This window comes from Suncus etruscus, chromosome 1 (genome assembly GCF_024139225.1).
Source record: "Suncus etruscus isolate mSunEtr1 chromosome 1, mSunEtr1.pri.cur, whole genome shotgun sequence".
In the NCBI taxonomy this organism is placed as follows: domain Eukaryota; kingdom Metazoa; phylum Chordata; class Mammalia; order Eulipotyphla; family Soricidae; genus Suncus; species Suncus etruscus.
This window is the reverse complement of record NC_064848.1, coordinates 142156995-142184858: the sequence shown is the minus strand read 5'-3', so window position 1 is coordinate 142184858 and position 27864 is coordinate 142156995. Positions and strand designations below refer to the sequence as shown.

The following is a 27864-nucleotide window of genomic DNA, read 5'->3' as shown; positions in this document are numbered from 1 at the left end:
ATGATGTAGGCAGCACACTCCTCTGGCTCCTCCCTTTCTGGATGGGCTGACTTGCCTCTAAGGGAGGGGAGTCCTCCGTGGATGAAGCCTCACACTGGGTCAAATCTTAGGCCCGAGCATGCAACAGAGAAGACAGTCCAGAGAGAAATGTTTGCTTCTGTGATATAGCGCCGTTCTTAGTGTGATTTTTCCTTCTTGTTGCAATGGAGTTCTTTCCTTAGAAAGAGTGCACGGCCGCGTAGCGAAGCGGAGCGGCCGTGCTCCTCTGAGCCTCTTTTTGCCCCACTCGCAAGAGTTTCACGCAAAAGGACAGTAGACAGACATAGACAGGTCACACTCACAGTCTTTCACAGCTGAGCCCCACTGGGCCGGTGTACTTTAGCGGATTTTCCCCGCCTGGTGTCACACACAGGGAGCCAGCTTTTGCAAAGGATAGCCGGTTTTTATGCTCTGAAGTCCCTCCCTGAAAATGGCGTCTGGGCGAGCGAGGTTTCTGGAGGCTCTTTTTGCCCCACTCGCAAGAGTTTCACGCAAGAGGACAGTAGACAGACATAGACAGGTCACACTCACAGTCTTTCACAGCTGAGCCCCACTGGGCCGGTGTACTTTCGCGGATTTTCCCCGCCTGGTGTCACACACAGGGAGCCACTCTCTTTTTTCTTGATGCTGTGTTTTAAATAGCTTTGGTTCACCCATCCAAACATCAGACAATATCATTTTTTTTTTTTTTTTTTTTTTTTTTGGTTTTTGGGCCACACCCGTTTGACGCTCAGGGGTTACTCCTGGCTATGTGCTCAGAAATCGCCCCTGGCTTGGGGGGACCATATGGGACGCCGGGGGATCGAACCGCGGTCCTTCCTTGGCTAGCGCTTGCAAGGCAGACACCTTACCTCCAGCGCCACCTACCCGGCCCCAATATCATTTTTTTTGAAAAAAAATTTTTTTAAATAAAAAATAGCTGAAAGGGCCCGGAGAGATAGCACAGCGGCGTTTGTCTTGCAAGCAGCCGATCCAGGACCAAAGGTGGTTGGTTCGAATCCCGGTGTCCCATATGGTCCCCCGTGCCTGCCAGGAGCTATTTCTGAGCAAACAGCCAGGAGTAACCCCTGAGCACCACTGGGTGTGGCCCAAAAACCAAAAACCAAAAAAAAAAAAAATAGCTGAAACAAGTGCATTTATCTGGATACACTGTTTTATTAAAAGGCTTCTGTGTAATATCAGCATTGCTGTGATCTAGTAGTTTCTCTCATTTGGAATTTAAAAGAAAAGTGATCCAAATGATTTAAAATGTCTTTATTATAGAACAAATGATACACATTCCCTCACAAAGTTATCAAAAGGGTATTAAAGATGATGTCACTGTATGTGAGGGGACTGCATCTCTCAAAGCTTTGAACAAGATGGCTGTCCACCTGTAGCAAAAGGAGAGAAATGGGTATCTCTTCCCCATATCTGCAGCTGGGACCCATAGGGATGTGTTTCTGGGTACAGCCCAGCCCAGCGCCCACTTTCTAAGCTTCTGGCACACTGTCCCGACTCCATCTTCTAATTTACTGCAATGGTAAATAACGTGTCAGGGGGCTGCCCTGATCATTACATCTTTCTGGGACAGAGATGAGTGGAGCGAAAGGAACGCCTACCATATGGCAGAGGGAGCAGATTACCCTAGATTCCATCCTTCAGTGTTCTCTTCCAGTGAAAGCTTCACAGGTCTGTCTTGTGTGGAAGTAAGGCTGAAAGCCACTACAGTGGTGGCTGCTCTGAACGAAATTGATTTGGGGCATTGCAGAAATAGTTCTTGGGACACTGCAGAAATAGTTCTGTGGTGTGAGTAAAAGAAATAGTTATAAGAGTCAAGTGATGCTCATGGCAAAAAACAAACAAACAAACAAAAAGCCAAAACAGAACAAATTAGCAATAATCACACACACACACACACACACACACACACACACACACACACACACACACACAAACCCAACCAAAAACTAAAAATCCCAGCTCAAGGTATGTTTCAAGCAACCTTGTTGTTAATTGAATACGTTTAAGTGGATTATAGTTCTCTGTTTACATTTTTTATAAAATTGGACGTGCTATCTCGGAAGAAAAAGGCCTCCTGGATATAATTTGCATTTCTTAAGAATGTAGCAAACCTGTCACTGTGTGCTTAAAATAATTATTTTCCTATAGAATTTTAACATGAATGCTAAAAACATTACCAGGAGCTTGAATGAATGTACTAATATTACCTAACTTAGGCCCAGGCAGACTTTTTTAGAGATAAATATTGTCTAATTTTTAACTGGTAGTTGAAGTACTCTCAGGGACTGTTAGCATATCAAAGGGAGTGTTGAGTTGCATGGTTGTTTGTTTTGGACCTTAGAAATTACTGATGTTTCTCTGTAGAATGCAGAATGGAGGCAGTGATGCTTCTAGATGATTCACCCAGGAGAGGATAATCACATTGAGTTCCGTGTCTGTGATTGGAGGTGCTGAAGATGGGGAGAATGGACTTGTGATTTAATCAATTCTTTCATTTCAAATCTGCTTAGTGAATTTGCAATAATAGAAAATCTATTTTTTTTCTTAAAAAGGCGGATTTAGGTGGATTTGTGTTGAATCTTTGCTGCTATTATGCAGAATGCATTTGGAGCAAAAGAGAAGGGAAAAGAATGGTAGAGCATTGGTTCCTTTAGGTACACAACACATTTTGGGATAGCCTGGCACATTTTCTCATAAAGGTGTGTTTAGTTTACCAGAAGGTAGAGGAGAATTGGTGAACTATTGTTGGGAATGATTATGGTTGGCAACTATTAAACAGAATGTGGCATTTCAGCCCTGCTGGGAGTATCCATAGAGGATCCTGGCACTTACCAGCCCAATTCCTGCCATTTCTCATTAGAACTGAGCATTCATTTCTCAGTCCCTGTCAGCTGACTGTCATTGGAACTAAGTCCTGGAACTCCTGAACACTGTTTGGGAGGATTCCTTCCTTTTTGTCCCCTACCTCCACCCAAGAATCCCTCATCCCAAGAATTGCCAGTTAGGATATATAGTTTCGTGATTTTGATGAGTAGATACTAGGTCAGGGATCTCAAACTCAATTTACCTGGGAGCCGCAAGAGTCAAAGTTGGGGTGAGGCAGGGCCGATAAGGAATTTCACACACACAAAAAAGTCCTCAAACATCATTATTAACAGTTTTAATTATTTCTTCTGAACATGAATAGGACATTAAGTGAAGATCATGAACAGTTCTTCTGAACATGGCATCTTTTGCCTATTCCTTGCTGCCTGAGACTTGACAGTGCTTCTTCTCACAAATCTGAACCACATTTGGCTATAGAGAGGAAGCAGTTGAGACCCTCAGTATGGCTCGAAGATGATCATCATTAAGTCTAGACCTGCACTTTGACTTATTGAAGTTCAATGTGGAGAATAACTTTTCACACAAATATGTGCTCCCAAAAAGGCACATCGTGCACTTGAACATTCGGGAAAGCTCAGGGAAGCTGGGGGGCAATTCTCTCAAAAATTTGAAGCACAGGAGGGGCACCTTGCACATCGAAGGAAAAGGGGTCCACAAAAATTTGGAAAGTGGCTCTGTGCTTTTTGAAGTCTGCAAATCTGTGATCAAATTCCTTCTCTAGCTTAAAAATAGCATATTTCTCACCACTGAATGGTATGCCTGCAACCACAAGTTCCTTGCATGCTGGGAAATGGCAAAGGTTTGTTTGTCTGAGAGAGTTGGGATTTCCATAACACAAGTTTTGTGGAGAATGCTCTCACGTTGTCATAGGCAGCACTGATAAGCTGCCCCAAGCCTTGTAACATCTTGTTTAGTACATTCAGCTTATGTGTGATGTCAACAAGAAAAGCTAAGTCCATGAGCCATTTGTGATCACTCAACTCAGAAACAGCATTCCCATCCTTCTCCATGAAGGCTTTCACTTCTTCTCTCAACTCAAAAGATCTTTTCAGGACATTTTCCCTGCTGAGCCAAGGTACCTTGATGAAACAGAGCACATCTCCATATTCTAACTCCATTTCCTCTAAAAAATCATGGAACCTCCTGTGCTTTAAGTCTCTGGATCTGATTTGATTGGTGCATTTCACAACAGACAATCACATTGTCACACAGCAGGTATTTACTGCAAAGGGCCTGCTGATGGATAATGCAGTGAAGAGCAGTGGCCTTCTCTACACCCTCCTCTTGAAGTTTTTTTTGAACAAGTGCCACCAGTTCATTTTTCCTCCCTGTCATCGATGGCGCTCCATCTGTTATTATTCCAACAAACCTCTTTCATGGCAAACTTGCATTCTCAATGACATCACACAGATGCCGAAATATCTCATTAGCAGTGGTCTGGCCATGCATTGGAATTATTGTGAGCAGCTCCTCTGTCAATTTGAAATTGCAATCAATACCACAGACATAAATTGTGAGCTGTGCAGTGTCTGTTATATCTGTGCCCTCATCAAGAGCAACTGAGTATGCATCAAAACATTTGGATTTCTCACACAGTTGATGATAAATGTCACTTGATATGTCAGAAATGCACTGCCACAGTGTTGGCAGAAAGGCTGATTTTGCTAAACTGACCTTTCTTTTCTGGACAGATAATACTCGCAGCCTGTAACATGCATTTTTTTTTTTTAACAAACTCTCCTTCTGTGAATGGTTTCCCTGCCTTAGCAGTCATCTCACTAACCATGTAACTAGCTTCGACTGATGCAACATTCTCTTTGGTTGCTTTCTTGAAAAAAATGTTGTTGCCTCATTAGACATGCTTTAAGACTGGCAGCCCGTTTGGCTCTCTCATTTCCTTGATATTTTGCACATTCCTCAGCATGTTTAGTTGAATAATGGCATTTTAAGTTGTATTCCTTGTGCACTGCAACTTTCTATGAGCAAATAAAACATATTGGGATGCCCCTGTGCTCAACAAAGAAATACTGCGTCTCCCACTTTTCCTGAAATTGTCTGTGCTCATCATCAATCTTTCTTTTCACTGCAGGCTTTGATGAAGTCATGATGAAGATATGACAAAATCTAATTCTGTAATAAACTTCTCTCCCTTAGGCCTCCAGTAATGCAAGGGACAGTGGGCAGGAGCAGCGGAAATGACGTCTGCACTAGGTGCAAATATTCGTGATTATTTGCTTACTGAATATTCGCAATAAAAAATTACATTAGTAAGAAAAAAAATCGCAAAAGATCTCATTAAACATTTCATACCCCGAACGGAACTGCTCGGGATATGTGAATGTTTTTTTTTTTTTTTTTTTTTTTTTTTTTGGTTTTTGGGCCACACCCGGTAACGCTCAGGGGTTACTCCTGGCTATGCGCTCAGAAGTTGCTCCTGGCTTGGGGGACCATATGGGACACCGGGGGATCGAACCGCGGTCCGTCCAAGGCTAGCGCAGGCAAGGCAGGCACCTTACCTTTAGCGCCACCGCCCGGCCCCGGATATGTGAATGTTTAATGCGATTTTTTTTCTTACTAATGCGGTTTTTATTGTGATTATTCGGTAAGCAAATAATCGTGAATACTGCGATATTTGAAGGCTGGCCACGGGCCACAAAATGTTGTACGGAGGGCCGCAAACGGCCCGTGGGCTGCGAGTTTGAGACCCTTGATCTAGGTATTTGAAATTTGAGAACTATTTGTATAGGATTTTGGGTAAAAAATGGTTTATATTAATTCGACAATGTCTTGTGTTATGTGAGAAGGTGACGAAATGATCCTGTTATGATGTTTACTTTCATCATGCCCATTTTCACATGCCAGTACACTGAGTCTTCGGAAAGTGGGCTGACAGAGAAAAACAAACCATCGTTTGTTCAAGACACACCAAGGGTTTAGTTCAAGACACACCAAGCTTTCTCTGCTGCTCTGCCATGTTTCACAGAATTCGGTAAAATGAAATTCGGTAAAATGAAAGATGCGCCAGAGGTTGTTTGATTCACAATCCCTCTGAGAGAACCTGATTTTTCTGGCTGGAGAAGAGTAGATAACATTGTTGATATTTTGCCATGTTTTATTAAGATGTGGGGTGGAGCCAGGGATGTGATATTGTGGTTGTCCAACAGCATCCTTGCATATGTGAAACACTGAGTTCAATCCCTGGAACCACCTCATCCCTGCTGGCCCTGATCTCTAGCATTGATAGATGTGTCAGCATAGCAACAACTAGAGATATACAGTACGCAAGGCAGTTTCCACCCTCTAACAAAATTTGCCTGGCAAATTTTAGTCTGCTTTGCCTCCCTAGGGTCTTTTCTTTTTCCTTGTGGTTCCAAACTGCTCCCAGATGTCCTTTACAACTGGGGCCATGAGGGATGATGTAGACGTGTGCATACCATATGTTATTAGCCAGAACACTGTAGCTGCATGCAAGACTGGAAAATGTAGTCTGATCGACCACATGCTCAAACAAAAAGCATCCCAGGTGGCCAGCCTATGCTGTCTTAGTTCACATTCTGGATTCTGTTTGGATCCCAGGTGAGAGTGGAAAGGCAGTGACTCAGATCGTAAATGCTCATGTGTTGGCATACGTGAGACACAGTTCATTTCAAAGTAGAGTTGAATGAGTTGGGAAAACTTGGTTCCAAAGTTTACTCATGTGCCTGAATTCTTTGGATTTTAGTTGAGAATTTCTGGATTTTAGTTTCTCCTGTTTTATCAGCAGTGATAAAGGATGGAAAAGACTTCCTGTTTTCAATTTATACCCAAACTCCACGAAACAGCATCATAGGACACCTCTGCTACAGAAAGGAATGAATACATTCATTGCATTTTTCTTTAAATTTAAATAAGATAAAGAGATATTGGAATGATAGTACAGTGGGTATGGCACTTGTCTTGCACTTGGCTGACTCAGGTTCAATTCCTGACAATCCTATATGGTACCCAGAGCTCCTGATGCCTGAATGCAGAGCCAGAAGTAACCCGTGGGTATATTCCCAAAACCAAATAAGATGAAGATTAAACTCAACAATAAAGCTATGGTATCTGTTATAGCATCCTGTTATTTGTCATTGTACCCCAGTCTCAAAAATTTTCATAAAAAGCTTTGTGAAAATCAACAAATTTTGACATGTATTGAGATATAGCTCACAGAAATAGGTATAGAAAAGGTATTTAAAACATTTTTGTCTACACCAGTGATCATAGTGCATATGTGTACTAAGCAACTTAAAAAAAAAAAAAGAAAATTGGTTACATTGAATAGTGAGCATTTACTCTAGATGCTTCAGGCCACAAAACCCCAGTGAGAAGTTGTCAGATTCCATTTCAAGAAAGCAAGGTTACATTTTGATATGTATTTTCTGCTAAGTATAAATCTAATCAGCAAGCAAAAGAACATTTAATGTTTCATTTTGCTAGGGGCAGCAAAGAATGAAATGATAGATATAGTTCAGATTTACAGTTTAAGTTATATTTTCTTTTGGCCTATGCCTTGTGGAATCAGATAAATTGGTCTCCATGTCTATTTCACAGCCTACACACACGATTTATGGAGTGATTTTCTAGAACATCCCAAACTGTAGTGAGTCTTTGTAGCAGTGCTTCTTATGTGTAGGAAATGAATCTCCATGGTACTTTACTGTGCTTATGTGGCGCGGTGTTTGTTGCATGATGTAGGAATTCCTGTTGGTGCTTATCTTTCACTCCTTTATCTGACTTAGCTTAACCTGAGCTGACTGTTTAAGTCAGTGCCAACGAATTTTTCATCAGCTGTCCTTGGTCACCATATATCATTCATCATACGATGGCCATTGGTGTTACCAGTTGAAAAATATTCCTGAAAGACAATACATGAAATGCCACTCGGAAAACTGCAGTGAAATGAGATGATTTGGGCTCTGATTTCCCCTCATTTTGTACTTATATTTAATATGGCCCTTGTGTACCCTTTTTCGAGGCACTTTGAATCTCATCATTTTCAGCAGAGAGGAATTTCTATTAAGAACCCTGGACTTGCTTCTAGAGAGCAGATTAAAAAAATCAGGTGCTATGGATGCTCTTATTATAGTGACTGTGTGATTGTACATGTGTCTTTGAATCAGTTGCCTTTTAAAAACATGTTACAAATGGGAACAGGCAAGAAAAGAAAAAGCTGAGGATCAAAAGACAAGAATCAATTTTCTTTCTTGAGTTTTGTGTTCACTGCCAATTCTCTTTAGTCTGAATATGGATCGAACTTCTGGTAGACACATAAGCGATTTATACATTTGATGTTCCTGATTGAATGGAGGCAGGATTTTTTTATTTTTGAAAACTGTTATTTATTGCCTATTCACAAATTGCTTAAAGATGACCTTTTTAATGGTGATGAAAATAAAAATGTTATTTTTGAAGGTGACAGATGCAATGAAATATAAAGAAAGAGAAATAACAATTTCCTCTCTTAGAAGATCATTATTAATGTCCTTTAGTTTATACCATTCCTAGCCATATATGTGTGTTTCTAGTTTTTTTTGATCGTATTCTTAGGTTTGTTTCAGTGTTAAGCATTTAACATGCAAAACCAAATGAATACAAAATAATACACTTATATCTTGCCCCTTTACCTAGCTGTGAGAAAGCTTCATAGGTTAATATTTTGCATAGCATGTTTCTTAGTATTAGTGTGGTATTTCATAGTGTGGTGGTGGTGTATTTCTTTGTCGTCATTTCCGTTTTTTTTTTTTTTTTTGCTTTGCGTTTTTATTGTTTTGTAACAAAACATATGTGGTGGTACCTTGTTGTCGAAATATTCATTTTTTCATGAGCCTTACTATTTCTGGGAGATTTAATATATATTTAAACAGGCCCTGAAAATGAATTTTTAGACAATACTTGATCCACATCAATTTTACTTTATCTGTTAGTCTCTTTATCATTCATCATAATCTATGGCTTTAGCTGTGTTCAAAGACAATGAAAGAGTTTCAAATTAATTCTTGTTACTGTCAGATGAAATTCATTCACGATAAATATGTGAACCTTGAAGATCAGTGCTAAAATACTTTTATAATTGGACATAGACAACAAGCCAGATGCTAAATCCCCATGAAAGATATACTACACATTTTTCCTTTTGTTTGTTACACACACATACACACCCCTCCTTTCCTCTTCTTAGATTGAAAACATATCTCTCTCTCTCTCTCTCTCTCTCTCTCTCTCTCTCTCTCTCTCTCTCTCTCTCTCTCCCCCCTCTGTTTCTCTGTCTCTGTCTCTCACTCACTCACTCACTCACTCACTCACTCACTCACTCACTCACTCACACACACCCCTCCTTCCCTCTTCTTAGATTGAAAACATCTTGGTTCCTAACATTTCGAGACTCTGATCTATGTAATAATCTTTTGTAAAATATAGTATTGACTCAGTGAAATGTTATACAGTATCAGCCAGAATCGTAAATATAATATACTAGTAGTTCTTTTTAGCCTTTCATTCTGGTTTCAGAGTGAGTTCATCTTTGGCCATGAAATCTCTCCTTATTTCACTTTATTTTATGTTTGAGTAAAGTCTTATTATTAGTAATTTGTAGACAAGAATTTAAGTCACAGAGGAGCATGTCAGGAAGAATACAGAGGTGTGTTTTAATTAAAGCATTTTAAAAATAAATTAAAATTGTTGGGGGGATGGAGAAATAGCATGGAGGTAAGGCGTTTGCCTTTCATGCAGAAGGATGGTGGTTCGAATCCCAGCATCCCATATGATCCCCCGTGCCTGCCAGGGGCAATTTCTGAGCACAGAGCCAGGAGTAACCCCTGAGTGCTGCCGGTGTGACTCAAAAACCAAAAAATAAAAAGAATCTTAAAAATTGTTGGGCTGTGTTTCTTATTTAACTTTGTTTTTTATTGTGTTTAAAAGAGTCCAATTCTAACCTGCATTTGTAGTTCACAATTTGGTATCATGTACATTCACTCTCTACTAGTGCTCCTGAAAATGAATGTCTTCTAACTGAAGAACCTTCATCTAGTTGTTACTTCTCAGCCATTTTCCAGGTGCATATACATTTAAAGGGACCATCTCACACCATTCTTACACTTATTTTTTCTATTACATATGTATAATATCTTACTAAAATAATTTCTTGCTCTTGAATTCCTGGGAACCATTAACCAAGGTGAAGTCTGTTAAAGTCATTGAAAAGTGCTAGGACATGCCATAAATTCTAATTAATTTAAAGTCATTTAGTTCACAATTTGTCCTGACACTCGGGAAGATTTATGTTCATTTAACACTAACACGTTAGAGGGTGGGAAATGGGGTAGAAGGAAGGAGGAGATTTTGGTAAGAAAATTCCCTGAAAGGAAATCTCAGATTACTCAGCAAATTGCTTTTATGAAATCATTTATATTAGAAATGAGCTATTTACAAAGTTTAAGTTAGTATTCTAATGATTAGTTTTATTAAAAATGTTCTTGGGGACCTTTGAAAGACTGGGTCCAATTGCTGATGGTACTTAAGAACAGCTTAAGTGCATTTCTTTCTAAATTATCCTGGATGTTTAGATTGTCTTTAGTCTTACTGCTATCCTTCCATTTATTCTAGATTGGTGTATATTATTATATGCTGCAGTGAAAGCTAATTTATTTTTGGTGTTTATAGAGAAATTATTCCTTTAAACTCTCCCCTTCCTTAATATCAAAATGGGATCTCTGTGAATTATTATAGGTTAATTTACGCTGAGTAACTTTAAATGCCTTTCTCATTCTACTTGAATATGAAAATAATACGGCTGTATTGAACCATTTGTCCTGTGTTAATTCTGCTGTTGTCACCTATGAAACACGGGGCTGTAGTTGGGCAAGAGTGATTTGTTATAGATAGTTTTGATGGGATAGATGGCAGCTGGAAATAAATCTGTTTGTGTGAAATTGCTTACTTAGAGGGATTAAGTAACCAGAACAACAACTCTGTGACTGCTCAGTAATGAAAATATTGGAATAGTTTGTGGGTAGAAAGGTTTTAATTTTATGTTTTCCTTAGGTCTTTCCTAGGATGTCATCACTACGGTATTGCAAGGGTGCCATTGGTATCCACTATCCCATTTCCATGGACTAGTAATGGCTCAGTCACGCTTTCCAGAATACTAGCTGAGACAGCATGCTGGGCCCGACAGAACATATGTGATTTTGTTGAGTGTGGAGACAGGAAATTAGTAACGCTGAGAATCTTGAGGTTGAGGTTCCATAAAGGAAGAAAATAGATTTTGCCATCACCTCCAATATTTTTATTGAGTTTGAACAATCTGGATTAGTTTTCATGGGCTCTTTAGGACTCTTAGTGGTTATGGCAATCATAGGGATAGCGAGGTTTTTCAGGTTGGATGATCAGGACTCAATGGTGGAAAATATTGTTTCCAAAGTTGCTGGTAGGTACAGGAGCTAGATAGACATTGTTCACCGTTTTCTGGTGTTTGAACAATTACCTTGTTTGAATAATTGTTTGAACAATTACTTTTGGATGTACTATCAGAAATTCATGTGTTTGAAATCTTGCTTGCCTAGTTTAGGACATTATTATAATTATTGTTATCATCTTCATTGTTTTTGGAGCCATACTCGGTGCTTAGAGGCTGCTTCTGTTGTGTGGTGCTATGCAAGAGACTTGCTCCCTGAGGTGCTTGAGGGACCATATGGTTCTGGGAATCAAACCTAAGACTCTTGCATGCAGAGCATGTGCTCTGGCCTTTTGACTCCATTCCCCTAGCCCAGAACTCAATTCTTTTCTCTGCTAGCAGAAAGTTTTAAGATAAATTGAATCTTTCCAAGGTTTGGTTGTTGGGTAGCAATTTGAGATGATTTTAATATATAAACTTAGGATCAAGACTTTTTTTTTATTTTCTTTTGGTTTTGTTTTTGGGCCAAACCCAGTGGCACTCGGGTTACTCCTGGCTTTGCACTCAAGAATCACTTCTGGCGGACTCAGGGGACCTTATGGGATGCCCGAAATTGAACCCAGGTTGACCACATTCAAGGCAACTACCCTATTTGCTGTCCTATCACTTCCATCCAAGACTTTTTTTAAAATTATATCTACTGTACTTATGCTATTATTTTTTTTAATTAAAATTAGTTTCTATTAAAATATTTGACTCAAAGTATTAGTTTTGTATTGCACACTACTTTCCAGCATGGCAAATCTGTGTTATAAAAAGGCAACATTGGGTCTTATAATGGGGGAACCACTGGCCTGGCTAGAAGGAGCAGTTGCTTGTTCTATCTTATAAGGTTCCAGTTTATATTAGAAAGCTTATGTAGTACACTATGTAAGTTATGAAAATATAATCTCTTCAAAGGCAAGAAAGTGTTTTCCATCTCTTCTCATTATAACATTGGTATTAAGGACTTTTTGGATCATTCGGAATATAATTATAATAAATGTTTCCTATTGCCATCTTCTGTTTAGCTTAACTTTTCTGTAGCTGATTTATTTTACTTCTAGAATAAAGGTTACGTACATTCTTACTTTTCAAATGGAAGACAGGACATGGCCTTTGGTTCTGAAATACCTTGTGCACAATCATTCTTACGTTTCAAAAACGGTGAAATCAGCTCACTCCAAGCTTCTACACGGCCTCACCAGAATTTATTTATTTTATTAGAGATAATAGCTACTCACGACCACATTGAAATTGTGTTTTCTGAATAGTAAGTAGAGATTTGTTCATGTAGATGGTGGTGGTGGGGGAAATCATAGGGCCAGAGCTATAATCTGACTTAAAAAAAAGAGGTTGATCTGATGATTACAATGTGAATTAAAACCAAAAGCCTGGAATATTACACTATAGCATAATGAAAAATACCCCAATATGTATCATGCTGTCTCACCATTTTAATATAGTTGAACTACCATAAATAAAATATGAATTAAGCATGGGTGAAAAACTTGAATAGATTTTTCAAAATCTTCCCAGGAGAGGCCATTGTTCCTTAGTCATTAGCTTGTGTGTTAAGTAGATCCTTTTGGGCTCTTCTTCCTTAATCAGCCATCAGTGAAACCACTGAGGTCCAGAAGTCTGTGTTCCTCTCACAGTTTCTACACCTAGTATTGTTTTACTCTCTGTTATGATGAAATAAGGTTACAATTAGGTAAAAAAAAAATAAATTTTCTTCCAAATGAATAATAGTTTTCAGATGGGAGTTAGTTGGCATTTCCTAAGGTTAGCTCGATTAAAGGAGAGTTTACTTGCTGGCATATTGAAGGCAGAGGGTGGTGTTGGATATTTGCACTATGCTAGGCAGTGCTCGGGGTTTACTCTGTGTTCAGGGTCACTCCTAATGATACACAGGGGACTTGCAGGGGATCAACCTAGTGGTTGACAGTTTGCAAGCAAAGACCCCTATACTCTCTCCCTTTCTCTACCTGTAGATTTTTGAGTCTTACTTTTCTTGGGTATTGGTTACTTGGAGAGACAAATTCTCTCTAGAAAATGGTAAAAGTTTTGATTTTGAAGGTCCAGTAACTTAGGACATCACAGCCATAAATGTTAATATGGTTGGAGCCATTTTAGTTCAACCATGTTACAGTAACAATTAATTTAAAACAGGGGCTGGAGAGATAATAAGAGTGGTCAGGGTGCTTACCTTGCATATGACTTACTTGGATTTGATCCCCAGCATCCCATGTTGTTCCCGGAGCGCTGCCAGGAATAATTCTGAGTGCAGAACCAGGAGTAAGTAAACCCTGATTGCTGGATATGGCCCCAAAACAAAACAAAACAAAAAAAATAGTTTAAAACAAATAGTCAGCAATTAAAGACTATTGAGCTATAGTTAGGGATTAAGGTTAATAGCTAATATTATAATAGCTAATAGTAAAACACTTAAGGGATTTCTTTGCATATGGCTGATCTGAGCTCAAGCCCTGTCCCAGTTCGTGGGTTTCGGCAGTGCCAGGAGTGATCAATCACTTAGCAAAATACCTGAAGAGTGAGCCCTGAGTTCAGTCAGATGTGACCCCAAATCCTAAACCAAAAATGTTTAAATAATCTTAAATTACTAGGTGAATTTAGGAATTTTATTAGTGATGAATGAATTTTGCGGTATAATACAGTTTCTATCTTTAAAACACTGATAAACAGACACAGACATACACACACAAACACACGTTCCAAAGGTAAGAAGACTGAGGTTTGGTTTATGAACCTGATTACTGGAGAGGTTTCTGAGTTTCTGTTTACCAAAGCAAATTATTTTGGTAATTTTTAAGCACTTGAAAGTGATCTTGTCCTCTGTGTCTTACTATTAGAGAATACTTTTAAAATAATGTGTTGTGAACCTTGCATCAGAATGATATTTAGGACAGTGAACTAGACTATTCTACATACATGGTGTTCATCTGTATTACTGCTCTTTAAACGACCAGATCTTTATGAGTAATGTCATTAAAGTCTGCAATAGCTTTTAGAAATAATAACTTACATTCATCAGTTTCTATGAGTATTGATTACGACTGCCCTTCAATCATGTGTAAATTCTCACTATTCGCAAACAAACAAACAAACAAACAAAAACGCCCTCCAAAAACTAAAAATAAAACAAAACAACAACAGCAAACCTCATACAATCTCTCCTATCTCTTCTCTTCTTACTTCATCTCTAAAGTTGGTGGAAAGAGTCCTGTAATTGCCAATTCTGTGGTTCTGCGCCCACTGATCCCCAGTGCCCACACAGTCTGATTTTCACATGCTCCATGGGATGATAGTAATTGCAAACTAACCTGCCAGGTCTCCCCCCCACACACACACTTGCCTGGGGGAGACATTAATTCACTGAACCTGGACTGGGCCTGGGAGTCCTCTTTCACTCAGTACCCCAGGCTGCTCCTGCCAGTTCATCAGCCTTGGCATGTGAACTGAAGTGTATGTATCATTCCTGCCAAAGGCATCTTGGTTCATTTCTTCCTTCCCATTTTATTCCTTCTTTACCCTTAATGATGGCCTTCTTTAACCAATTTTCTCCACACCAGCCTCCCTCATTTATTGGTTTTTAAGGCCTATTCCTTATCCTTGTGCTTTTCCCCTCTTTATACACCTCTTTTTTTGTTTTTTTTTTTTTTTGGGGTCCAGGAGTATTCACTGAGCTCAGATCTGTAATAGTCCCAAATCAGCGTTTTCAGCCAAGTCTCAAATCAAATCTGAATTTCAGGTTCAAATATCTAATTGCCTACAATTCCATGTGGTGTGTCTACCATTACTTCCAATTGAATATGTCTGAAGCTGAACTCATTATCTTTCTTCCCCAAACAGCTTCTCCTTCTTTACTTAATTGACCATCCTGGGTATTAATATTTGGGCATCTGGCTGCACCTTTGCCTTCTCTCCCTTTTATCTTTTCGACAGGCATAGATGATGTGTTTTTCCTGGGGTAACTTGCATGGTAAACTTCTTTAGGCCGGATTTAGGCTCTCATCAGCTTTTACCAGAGTGTAATATCAGGATCACCCAGAGGACTTGTTAATATTGTATTTCTGGGTCCCACCCCCAGGGTTTGGACTGATGACCCTTTGGCCGAAACACTTGCATCCCTAACAAGACCTTGGTGAAGAAGTTGTTCAGAAGGGGGCAGAAGCAGAGGCATTTTTGTTGGGTTGTTGCTTTTCTTGACTTGCTTTATTTGCAAACCACAGCCAGAATTCCTTCCTTCCTTCCTTCCTTCCTTCCTTCCTTCCTTCCTTCCTTCCTTCCTTCCTTCCTTCCTTCCTTCCTTCCTTCCTTCCTTCCTTCCTTCCTTCCTTCCTTCCTTCCTTCCTTCCTTCCTTCCTTCCTTCCTTCCTCCTTCCTTCCTCCCTCCCTCCCTCCCTCCCTCCCTCCCTCCCTCCCTCCCTCCCTCCCTCCCTCCTCCTTCCTCCTTCCTTCCTTCCTTCCTTCCTTCCTTCCTTCCCTCCCTCCCTCCCTCCCTTTCCTTAATCCCTCCTCCCTCTTCTTTTTTTCCCTTAAATTTAATTTACTTTCATTTTTTCCTTTTCTTACCCAACTTCTTTTTCTTTCCTTTCCTTTCCTTTTCTTTCAGGGTAGAGGTGGTGTTTAGGATTTTTGGGCTATATCCATCAGTGCTCAAGGCTTACTACTCCTTACTCTGTGTTCAGCGTTCACTCCTGATATGGATCTGGGTACCATATGGGATGCTGGGGATGATGCTGTGCAAGGCAAGCTCCCTATTTACTTATTGTACTCTCTCTCCAGTTTGTGGTAAATCTTTTTTCCCAACAACTTTCACCATATTTTACCCATCTTATACTTTCTCTTTTTCTTCATTTACCACTGTTATAATGGTTAAGGTATTTGCATGCATGGTTGTGGTCCATAGACTCTCAGCCTTTGTGCTTGTTGGGAGTTGCATCCTAGTTGTGGGGTTCACTACTGGGGATCACACATGTGTTTCCCGAAGGTTGACCTCCAGCCTCTGCTCACATATCTTAAATTGTGTCTTTCCTGGGGGATCATGAGTCATCTTTGTGGTGCTTGAACACATCTGGCTGTGTTCTGGATCTGGGATCCAGATCTGGGATCTGGGATCCAGACAGTAAAGTTGCTGGGACCATGCTCTGTTCATGTTCATTGGAGATTGGGAAAGATCGCCAAACTCAGGGCCTCTTGTTAGCATGGTAGCTGCTTTTGTCATCAAGTTCTTCCCTAAGCCCCAACTATTCTCATATATTTAAAACTATCCAAGATTCCCTAGTTTTAGAACATTTCTTTTCCAAACTCTGTTTGCTGCTCTAGACTCCTTGAAGTTGAGCATCATTTGGCCTTCTATTTGATTTCAGACAAATGTGCTTTATTTGGTTAACTCCCCACCTATCTTATATGGACCCTTGCTCATTCTACCTCCTTTTGGCTGTAGTGCTCCAGGATTCTACCATCTTTCCATAAGTTTCCTTAATACCAAACCCTAGTGGCCCATGTGATTAGATTCTGACTGCAGTTCTCCTTCTTGGTGGGCACAATATGTCTTCATCTCTGATAAAGGCCAAGCTTTAGTCAATGTGAATTTATTACCTGGCAAATTGATTGATTTCTCTGGTTTATGTTATTCCTAGGGGGTCATTTATGTGGAAGAATAAATTATTAAGAAAACAAACCCAAAAAAGCTTTCTATGACTGAATAGTGAATAGAAAGCAACTTAAAACATGAAACCAAAGCCTTATTTTTTATACTGTAAGCTCTGGGTACCTCTCATCTCACTTGTAAGCTCTTTTGTATTGGCAGTAGTATTGGCACATGAATTTTGGAAATGAGGATTCAAAAGCAGATGTGGCAGCAGTGCTGGAAGTGATGTGGTAAACTGGGTGGGACAGTGCTCTTTGTGTCCTTTGCTGAGCAAGACACATGTTCTTTACTTAGCATATATGTGATTTTTACAATGTGTTGTATGTTGTGTGTGTTACAAGTTGTGTGTTGCATTTCATTGATTTTTTTTCAAAGCTACTCCATCATCATTGGTGACATTTCACCTAATGAATGACATGTGACTCTTTTTCAAGAAAAACAACCACTGTTTTATTTGGCCCACGATTAGCTGTTTTCTTTCCTTTAGCAAAAGGGGAGTTCGAAGCTCAGATTTATCACAGTTGTGCTGTGATGGGGAGGGCTATGGGAGATCTTGTCATTTAGAGCCTCTTTTCACAAAGACAGACAGACATGGTTTAACATGACAGCTGGTTACTGAGCAAATCACAGAAATCAATTGGGCCAAAGATGGAGCCCCCTTCGTTTCTGGCTGGGCCCTCATTGTCTTTCACAAGTCCTTTTGTAGCAGACATTGACGATTGCCAACACGCTTTGTGGCTACAGTGGAATGAAATGGAACAGATATGGATGATTGGGATTCTTCATTGGGGGCTGGTGATTTAATGCTGCTTAATTTATGGTTTCCTCCCCAGTGAACAGAATACATCCATTTGAGAAACAAACAAAAATTAAGCTATGCATCAAAAAGCAATATCCAGATGTAATTATTAGTTTTTATGTTTAAATTATAGAGCTTATTTTCCTAGAGGCTCCGTGAGGTCTTGCACCTATTATTCAGGATATTTAGACAGGAAATGCTAAATGGTTCTATGTCCCAGTACAGGTCTTGTGAATTGTCTGCTTGGCAAGGTGGAAGCAGTAGAATGTGAACAGTGAGCGCATCTGGTGCTCTCTAGCCACTGTGGCCTGACACTTGCCATCACATTGCCCTTGGAATGCCCAGGGAGCTACTTCTTGAGCACTTGCTGTGAAGCAGCAGTGAGGTGGATGCTCTCGACATATCATGTCATTCAAAGTAGATGTTTCTTAGGGTTTATAAACCCAACTAGAGTAATAGTCCTACAGCTAAATCATTAGCTTAATGCTGTTCATATTTAGATTGCTAAGCTCTTGGTAACACTGTATCCTCTGATTCAGTACCTGTGGTCATGCATGTGCAGTTTAGGGATTTCCTTTGGACATATTCACACACTTTTAGGTAGAAGCAGCATTAGTAAGTCTTCAGGCATTTTGGGCAGAGGGCTCTGTTCAGATATACCTTTGTTGAAGCACCCTTCTTATATTTTATTGTTAGATTGTAGTGAATGTAACTCATCATCCAATATTCTACTTACATTGTGTGTGTGTTTATTTATTTGTGTGTTTATTTTTGGGTCATGCCCAATTGTGCTTAGGACTTATTCCTGGCTCTGCTCTCAGATCACTCCTGGCCAGTTAGTTAGTTGATTGTGTGTTTAAATCAGACTTACTTGTCTATCAAGTTGGTGGGTAAATGGCAGACTATTAGCTGTTCCTTTCTAACACTGGAAATTTATCTTAGTCATCTTTGAACTCTTGTCCCATCACCCTCTGTGTATTTTATAACAGAAGGCACAGAATGAGAATTATTCTGCAGAACTTGGCTGTGAGTCATTTAGTTCTAAGAATCTGGGTGTTGTATTTCATTGATCTCACAGCTGGCATCTTCCACTGTGACTTAGTCCATAATCAGTGCTTCTTTCGTATTAATGAATTGACCAGAATTATAAGATTAAAGGTTGTTCTCCTGAACCAAAACTTTTACTTAGCCATATTTTATGGTATGTAAGTTGTGGTTTAGCTGCCTCCATTCTGCCTATGTCTAAGTCTTTTTTTTCTCTACAATCTTCAGGTTGTAGGAAAGAAAGGGTTATGCTAGATGTACATTCATTTTCTTCTTACAGCAAATTTTTATGGTTTCCCTTCAGTGTTTTTAAACCAGCCTATGAAAATAATAGGCTTTCTAAAATTAGACATGACATGTATCAGCAAATGATAAAACCAGAAAGAGAAATGGAGGAAAGGAAAAACCCCAAGGGAGCTGACATTTTTCTAAGAGGCAAGTCATCATTTTTATTAAGTAATTTATATAGATTGTTTGAGAAATACTGTAATTGGGGAAGGAATTATAGAGTTAGGATTATGGAAAGAAAATGAAGGAAGAGGAGAGACATTAGGCGAAGAAGTTACACAGGAAATTGTTGTGTCCCCTGAGGTCCAGAGAGTTTTGGTCCAAATCATGGTTGCATTTTCAATCTTTTGTGTTTTTATAGATGATGAGGCTTTCAGAAAGTCATTCTATCTTTTTGGAGTCATTTTGGTTTTCCATTCAAGGGATTTTAGATTTATTAGTGTCCCTTCATTCCCTGTTCCTCTCTATCTACTTTTACCAGTTTGTGAATACAGACTCGAAGCATTAATATAGAAGACAAACATAATAAATGGAAGTTATGCTCTATCTTAGGATTAAACTAGGAATCTGACTACCTAAGAATACTCAATACAGCTTCAAGAATCATGTTAGGAATCTTGTTGTTTCTTATTTGATCCTGAACCCAAATTGGACATTTAGCTATATAGAATTTCTTAAGAATTTAAATTCTTAGAAGTTTGGAATGTGGCTATAATATCCAAAAGACTGGTAGGAGTAATGAAAGAAGATTCTTTGGACTAACCAAAATGTATGGCAGGTAGTATACTAAAAAAATAATTGGTTGGAATCAGGCGCTACTTTTAATTGCCATTATGAAAAATGCCTTCATGTTTGTACTTAAGACACCATGCTTAAAGAAGAAAGTTAGGATTATGGAAAGAAAATGAAAGAAGAGGAGAGACATCAGGTGAAGAAGTTACACAGGAAATTGTTGTATCTTCTTGAAAAGACCCGCCAAAGGACTGAGTATACATATGGAAGAAAACATTCTTTTATTCTTTTATTTTATTTGTGAATTTTGTTTTTTTTTTTGCATTGCCCCTGAGCTGCCTCCTTAGTTCTTGTGCACATTTAAAAAGGCACCGTATGTATGTGTAGGTCAGAGCTATGGAAACAGACTCACTGAGCTCGAAATAGTTCTGCAGATTTCCATGGCAAATCTGATTTATTTGGTGTGAACATTTTTTTTCTTCTCTACTGTTACTTTTTCCTCGTTTCACAAATTTTGCCCTTCCCTAAAGATCTGCTTGGAAATTCACTGAGCTAATAGGCAAAGTTGGCCTTTCTTGTCCTTCTCTTTAAGTAGCCCATCCTGAAACACTGACCTTTTAGTTTAATAACAGTTTTATTTGAGAAAATGTTCAGATCCGAGAGCTGAAAAGAGTGTTTTGAGAAAAGCCAATAGTGGTCTCTGAATGGTATATTTATATATATTTTTCTCTTCTCCTTTTGCACTTTGATTAGAATTATGAAAATAGAATTATGAATTAGAATTAGAAATATGTTGTGGCTTTCTACATTCTATTGATTTAAAAACAAGTAACATGATTTTAAGAAAAGTCAAATTTGTTCAAAGCCCATTACAACCCTGGTTTTGTTGGCTGAACTTGGCCTTGCCATTTCAGATTTTAAACCCTTTATGCTAGGTCATACTTTATCCTGTGTTATTTAAATTACTCGAATGTAGCTCAGGTAATTATTTTCTCAGCTGTGACCTTGGATAGGAGACTCAGAAGTTAAAAAAATATATTTTTTTTTACTCATTCTAGAAATAGCTAGTGTACTATAAAGACAGTGGTGCTTTGATCCTTTTAGTGATTTAAAGGGATGTCAGCTCTCTGGTTCCGTGGTCTTTTTGAATGGCTTTTTGGCCCTTTGTATTGCCCGGAGTGTGCTCTCCTAGCCCACCTCCCCTCCTGCACACCTAATTGCCATCCTCCAGTTGGTTTCTGCTTCTGTTTCTTACTTAGGTGGCAGAGCTGAGGATGATGGACTAGATGGCTCTGAGAGAGACGTTTCTTCTCAGTGAGATCTTCTGTGAGCCACTACCCAGTGTGTCTCTGCTTGGGGACTGAGTTTATTCCCTTCCTTTCTGGGTGGGTCATCGCATCAGAAAAGACATGCTGCTGATTCTTGTAATCGTGTGAGTGAAACTCCATTGGAGTTTGATTGAGCACTGGAATTTGGTCAGATACAAGATTTTCTTAAGATAATTTGAACCGGGCCGGGCGGTGGCGCTAAAGGTAAGGTGCCTGCCTTGCCTGCGCTAGCCTTGGACGGACCGCGGTTCGATCCCCCGGTGTCCCATATGGTCCCCCAAGCCAGGAGCAACTTCTGAGCGCATAGCCAGGAGTAACCCCTGAGCGTTACCGGGTGTGGCCCAAAAACCAAAAAAAAAAAAAAAAAAAAAAAGATAATTTGAACCAACCAAGAGAAGTAGGGAAGGTAGTAGGAGGGTTAATGTTACACATACTGCTTGATTGTGTATTGATCCTAACTGGCATGCTTTTGTATGTATGCATATATGTATGTATGTATGTATGTCTGTACATATGTATGTATGTATTTTGTTTTTAGGCCACACCCAAAAATTCAGGGGTTATTCCTAGTCTGTGCTTAGAAATTGCTCCTGGCAGGCTCGGGGGATCATATGGGATGTCAGGTATTGAATCTAGGTCCATTCTGGGTCGGCCGCAAGAACAAGCAAGGCAAATGCCCTACTGCTGTGCTATCGCTCCAGCCCCTTACTGGCATGTTAAACTTAAGTGAATAGTTTGATCAGATAGTACTAATAGAAACCTGTCTTTTGCTACTAATGGAGCCCCTAGCTGTGAACTACTTGGAAAACTACAGTTTTCATATTTTTTTTTTTTTTGTGCATTTGTGAGAAGTAGATGGGAATGTGGAAAGTCCTCTCTAGTGGAGTCCATATTCTAGAAGTCCATGTCCAACAGATGCCTATGTAAGCCAGTCTGTCCTTCTTTGGGCTAGGAAACTAGAACTCTGGAAGGTCATAAGACTTATTCAACATCTAGCCCCAGAAAGACAAAGACTCTTAACTTGACCAAGCTATGGTTGCTGAATTTCTATGATGTTACTTAAGATTTGCTTGAGTGCAACAAGAATTCTCCACTCTAGTTTCTTTCTTGATTTTATGTGACCTTTACAAAGCAGAGACTTGAATCTTTCTCATATCATAGATGGAAATAGGAGAGGAGACAAATTGCAGCAGCATCTCTAATTTGATGGAACCCTGGGAAACATTCAAGAACAACTTCTTTTTTTTTTTTTTTGGTTTTTGGGCCACACCCTGTGACGCTCAGGGGTTACTCAAGAACAACTTCTTGGGAAAAAAAACTGCTGCTTAGAGAGGTTAGAAACACCTGTGAATTCTTTTAACCTCAACTTGTAAGTCTTCCCTTTTCTAATTCCTTTCCCTTTTTCTTTTCTTTCTCTCTTTTTTTTAAACCTTTGGAGGGATACATGTAACATAAAATTCATGTAATATCTCATAGATAGGATACAAAGTACAAAACCATTAGAGTTATTGTAATTCACATGTTGTGCATCTTAAAGGCATTTTGTCAGATCAGAGACTGTACCATGTTACCTTTTGTGTTTGGTTTCTTTCAGTTTATCTGATGTTTTAACGAGGCTCACTTACACTGTAGCATCTTTCAGTCCTTCTTAACTTTCCATAATTCCATTTTTATACTGAATTGTCACATTTGGTTATCTGTTTATCCATTGATGAGCATTTCCATTGCCTCCAGTCTAGAGCTTTTGTGAATAGTGCTGCTGTCCATATCCATGTTTGAGTTTTTGTGTATACATCTGTTCTGAATTCTCTTGCATATACGCAACTTAAGAGTGAAATTGCTTGGTCTTATGGTAACTTTGTTTAGCATTTTGAGAAACTGCCAGATTCTTTACAGAGGTCACAGTTTTGTACATTTCCCTCTGTAATTGTAGGTAGGTTCACCGTGCTCTACACTTGTACCAACCCTTTGCTCTGGATGAAAATAGTGTGTTTGAATTGTTGTTATGATGTTTTGATTTGCCTTTCTCTGATGGCGAATCGGGTTGTGTTGAACTTTTTTCATGTATTTCATGCTTTTGGTCTCTCATATCTTCCTCAGAGAGTGACTGTTATTATCTTTTGTGCATGCTTAGAAGTAGGTTGTGTCTTCTTCAGTTGTTAAGCATCATTGTATAATATGGATCAAGTCAGCTGTCTGATATGCTATATAACTTATTTTCTGATAGTCTGTAAGACTCTATTGCTTATCATTGCCCAATACCAGCTGAATTTTAGGCAGGATTATGCAATCCTATTAAAATTCTTTTTGGACATTGCCCCCATGCAGGATGCTTATATATCAGGAACATCCTCTAAGCAGACACAGCCCTTCTATCTTTTTATGTTAATAGATAAAAACTTAACCTATTGGAATGTGAGTTAGGTTCTCTTTCTTTTCCCAAGTGCTTCTCAGTCCTTCCTTCCTTCCTTCCTTCCTTCCTTCCTTCCTTCCTTCCTTCCTTCTTCCTTCCTTCCTTCCTTCCTTCCTTCCTTCCTTCCTTCCTTCCTTCCTTCCTTCCTTCCTTCCTTCCTGCCTGCCTGCCTGCCTGCCTGCCTGCCTTCCTTCCTTCCTTCCTTCCTTCCTTCCTTCCTTCCTTCCTTCCTTCCTTCCTTCCTTCCTTCCTTCCTTCCTTCCTTCCTTCCTTCCTTCCTTCCTTCCTGTTTTTGGGTCACACCTGGCTGCACTTGGGTTACTCCTGGCTCTACCTTCAGAAATTGCTCCTAGCAGGCTCAGGGATGTCAGGATTCGAACCACCATCCTTCTGTATGCAAGGCAAATGGCCTACCTCCATGCTATCTCTTCGGTCCCCACTTCTTTTGATCATAATTTGGGTAGTGGGTTTTAGCTGAAATAAAAGGTCAACATTACTTCATTGAAAAGAGACCTTTAATTTTAGAGTTTATAATGTACACTGCTTGAAGGGGGGAAGTGAAAGGAAAGTTCTGCTTAGTTTCTCCTCCCTCTACACAGCAGGTAGGGTGTTTGCCTTGCACACGAACAAGGGTTCTATCCATGGCATATATATGTTCTTCCAAGCCTGCCAAAAGTAATTTCTGAGGGCAGAGCCAGGTGTAACCTCTGAGTGATGCTGGGTATTGCCCCCAAATAAAAAAGAAACAAGCAAAAAAGGCTGTGAGAATGGGCTCACTTCTCACCCAAAAAAAGTGTTTATTTTTTGTTTCCTTAAATCTTTGTGGGAAAAATAATCCTAAGAACAGATAGTGTAGATAAAAGCAGAGACTTACTAAGGAGGTACACCCCAGAGATGTGGGTGCAGGAGCTCTCAGGAGGAGAAATGGCCATACCCACTCAGTTTGGGGCAGTTTGAAGGTTCTGCGTAAGGGATAGGGCCAAAGCTGTGCTTGGGGTCTGCTAAGGTTGCTTTTGCATTTATGTATTATCTGCTGCTCTTATATTACATGTGAGTCAATGCATATTTTGGGTTTAATGAAAAGGATGAAACAGGGTTAGGGTCTCTGCATTGAGCATACTCCAGTAAGAGGCTGGAAATGTTATTTCAAAAGTCCCTCTATCAGAAAAGGGATAAAGGATCTCTAGGCCTGTTTATTTTATCTGTAGGTAGATACATGAACTCGCCTGTACTTGTTTCTTGTAGATGTTGTGTACCCTACTCTCTGAGAGCCTTAGGTAGGAGAGTGGAATGTTGTGGACTAGCAGCCACAAGGTTCACTTCCTGAAGTTTCTTTCTCCTCTCCTCCACACCCCCATTTGTTTTGGCCATACCTGGCAATGCTCAGGTGGTATTCCTGGCTCTGGGCTTAGGACTGATCCCTGGCTGTACTTGGAGGAACCACATGGAATGCCAGGGATTGAACCAAGTCAGTTGCACACTTGGCAAGTACCTTAACTTCTGTACTTGCTCTCTGATCCCTGCTTCCCACCTCTTTATGAATGACTCGAAAAAAGAATGGCACAGAATTCACTTCTGTCTAAAATATGATTCCACATGGGTTTTTAGTGAAGAGGAACTAGTCTCTGCTTATTTCTTAGGAGAGGGTTTTAGGACAGTATGTTTTTTTTTTCTTTGTTCTTGTAGCTGTAAGACTCTATAAAACATGCATCATCTTATTGGAAAGACCAGTTGTTTTAAATCAAGACACCAGGTATTGAGGGAGCACCATGCCTTGTTTTTCTCCACTTGTTGGCACTTGCATTGGAATGTCTTGTTTCCTCAAAAATACGGGTTCAGGGCTTTCATAAATTTTGGGAAAAAAAATGTACATTGAAAATGATCTTCTGTCAGTGATAAATGATTTTAGGAAAGGTCTCATTATGGACCTAAGATCATGTTGTGACCGTGTCCCATCCCTAAGCCTGGTATGATTGTCAGATTTTTAATGATAGGACATAACTGTAAAGAATTTGGACTTAATGGCTTACTCCCTACTGGGCAGAGGCAGTTTCTTGAGTTTATTATAAATTTTGGCAGGTGTGGAAAATTCTGGGTCACCAGGGAACTCTTGATTAAATTACTCCTGAAGTGCACTAATTGGTCTCTTCTATAGTGCTCAGAGTTCCAAGAAAACATGCTGACCAGCTGGCCGAACTTTGCCCATTAAGATCTAGTCTCAGTTCTGTTTTTCCAACTCTTTTTGGCTTTGTTTTCCAAGAAGTCACTTATTTCCTCTTTGTCTTTATTGATTCTAGTTTCAGAGGAAGAGTTGAAAAGAAGAGTCGCTGAGGAGCTGGCATTGGAGAAAGCCAAGAGAGAATCTGAAAACCAGAAACGGTGAGTTTCATGGAGGCTGAGGTTTGGGGGTGGAGCTGTTATAATTATGAAGTATTTGTAGGGAGGAATGGTTGTAATCATGCTTATCGTTTGTGTGTTTTGAAACTCCACTTGTGTATAAGGTGGATTTACAGTTTTGGTTTGTGCTTGTTAAGTGCTATGTTATCTCCCCAGACCTATTGATTGATTCACTATTCATGTTTGGAACCTTATTTATTTAATTTTGATTTTGGGGTTATTCCCAAAGGTGCTCAGGGGTTACTCCTGGCTCTGTGCTCAAGAATCACTCCAGATGGTACTTCTGGTGCCTGGCGCCAAGTATATATGGGATGCGGGGGAATTGAATCTGGGTTGGCCATACCTGTTTTGTCTCTCTAGTCCCTGAAACTTTATTTAAATACTCTGACTTACAAAACTGTTCCTAATACCTTTCAGGCATTCAGTATTTTAATACCAGTGTGATCTCCTCTCTCCATCAATATCCCTAGTTTACCTCTACCCCTTCACAACTCTTCACCCACCCCACCAGTTCCCTTAGCAGGCATAAAATAATTGACTTTATATTGCTTGTTACAACAAATATCTCATAATGGTGTTATTACAGTCATTGTCAGAGGATTTACTGAGCTGATAGGTGCTAGTAGAGTTCAAGTGTTACTGTTTTTTGCTCATTGAACATAACTTCTATGCAACTTTCCTATCTAATTTTCTGTGCTTCTACTGCATTGTTGGTAATTGTAAAATCATCCTACACAACTGTATCTCAAGCCCCAGGTGAATGAATCTAAAGCAGAGTCGTTGCCTGAAATAATCCAGACCGGACTGAGGGTGAAACGTGTAGTCTGGCAGTCTTCTACCTTGTATGGAGAGCAAGCTGCCTGCCAGAATTGGCGTTTTAATTGAGTACAGAGACCACTCCCAGGTGGGGGAGTAAGAGTAGATTGCTCCGGCTATCCTGAGCCATTCTTGCCCAAGTTTACATGTAAGATAATCTTTTTTTTCTGGTGGAACCAAGTTGTAAACAAACAGATACAAAGAAACCAGGGATGATCTTTGTTTTGGGTAAAGCAAGGTATAATCTAATAGGTAATGTGAAATTTCCCCGTGCTGCTTGAGGAGCTGGGATGATTCAGCTGCAAGGCGTTTCAGCTGGGTTGTTTATCTACTGACCAAACTCAGGTGTGGGATTGATCTCTGGTCTTTAATGATGAGGTCTTGGCCCAATATCATCCAAGAAGTCTCCAGAGGTCTGAGGCCAGACACTTGCCTTGCCTGGGCCTACTCAGCTGTGCAGTCTTTCCTCCTGACTTGATTCCAAGTGACAAATCTAACTCGTATATGGTTCTTGGTTGTGTGAAAGTTGATTCCGATTTTTTCTGCCTGTGAGGCATTTCCCAGGCTAGCTTCTTTCAGTGGATGCATTTAAAAATTTAAACGCATTAAAATTATACTGTCTCTTGTAGATATGAAGGTTATGTATGTTCCTGCTGCCAGCCGTGGATATCCTATCGTAGTCATAGTTTCCACATTAGCGAATAGCACTGATTCCTGATAAACTCACTTTATAAAAACTCCAGACATTCTAGCTTTAGTTAAGGTCAAACACTCAAAACTGTGCTCACTTTGGCAACACATACTAAACTTGGAATGAAAAATCTAAACCTCACATAATTCTGTGTTATGTAGATTGGGCATTTTCTGTTTTTTTGATTTTATTCAATGTGTACTTCTTTATTATCGTTGTCATTACTACCACTATGGCTCACAGGGGGAAAATATTGTTCACCAAGTGTTTTTGTAATGGCATAGATCTGGAAGCAG

At 39.6% G+C, this 27864-nt stretch overlaps 1 protein-coding gene across 1 annotated transcript in view; it reads left to right on the top strand.

The window, feature by feature from the left end:
• The window catches only part of CHCHD3 (coiled-coil-helix-coiled-coil-helix domain containing 3), a 333437-nt gene that overhangs the window by 47765 nt on the left and 257808 nt on the right, over positions 1-27864 (top strand). Inside the window, exon 3 of the mRNA XM_049775568.1 lies at positions 25962-26043. Within this exon, the coding sequence (XP_049631525.1) occupies positions 25962-26043 (82 nt within the window). The remainder of the gene's footprint in view (positions 1-25961; positions 26044-27864) is intronic.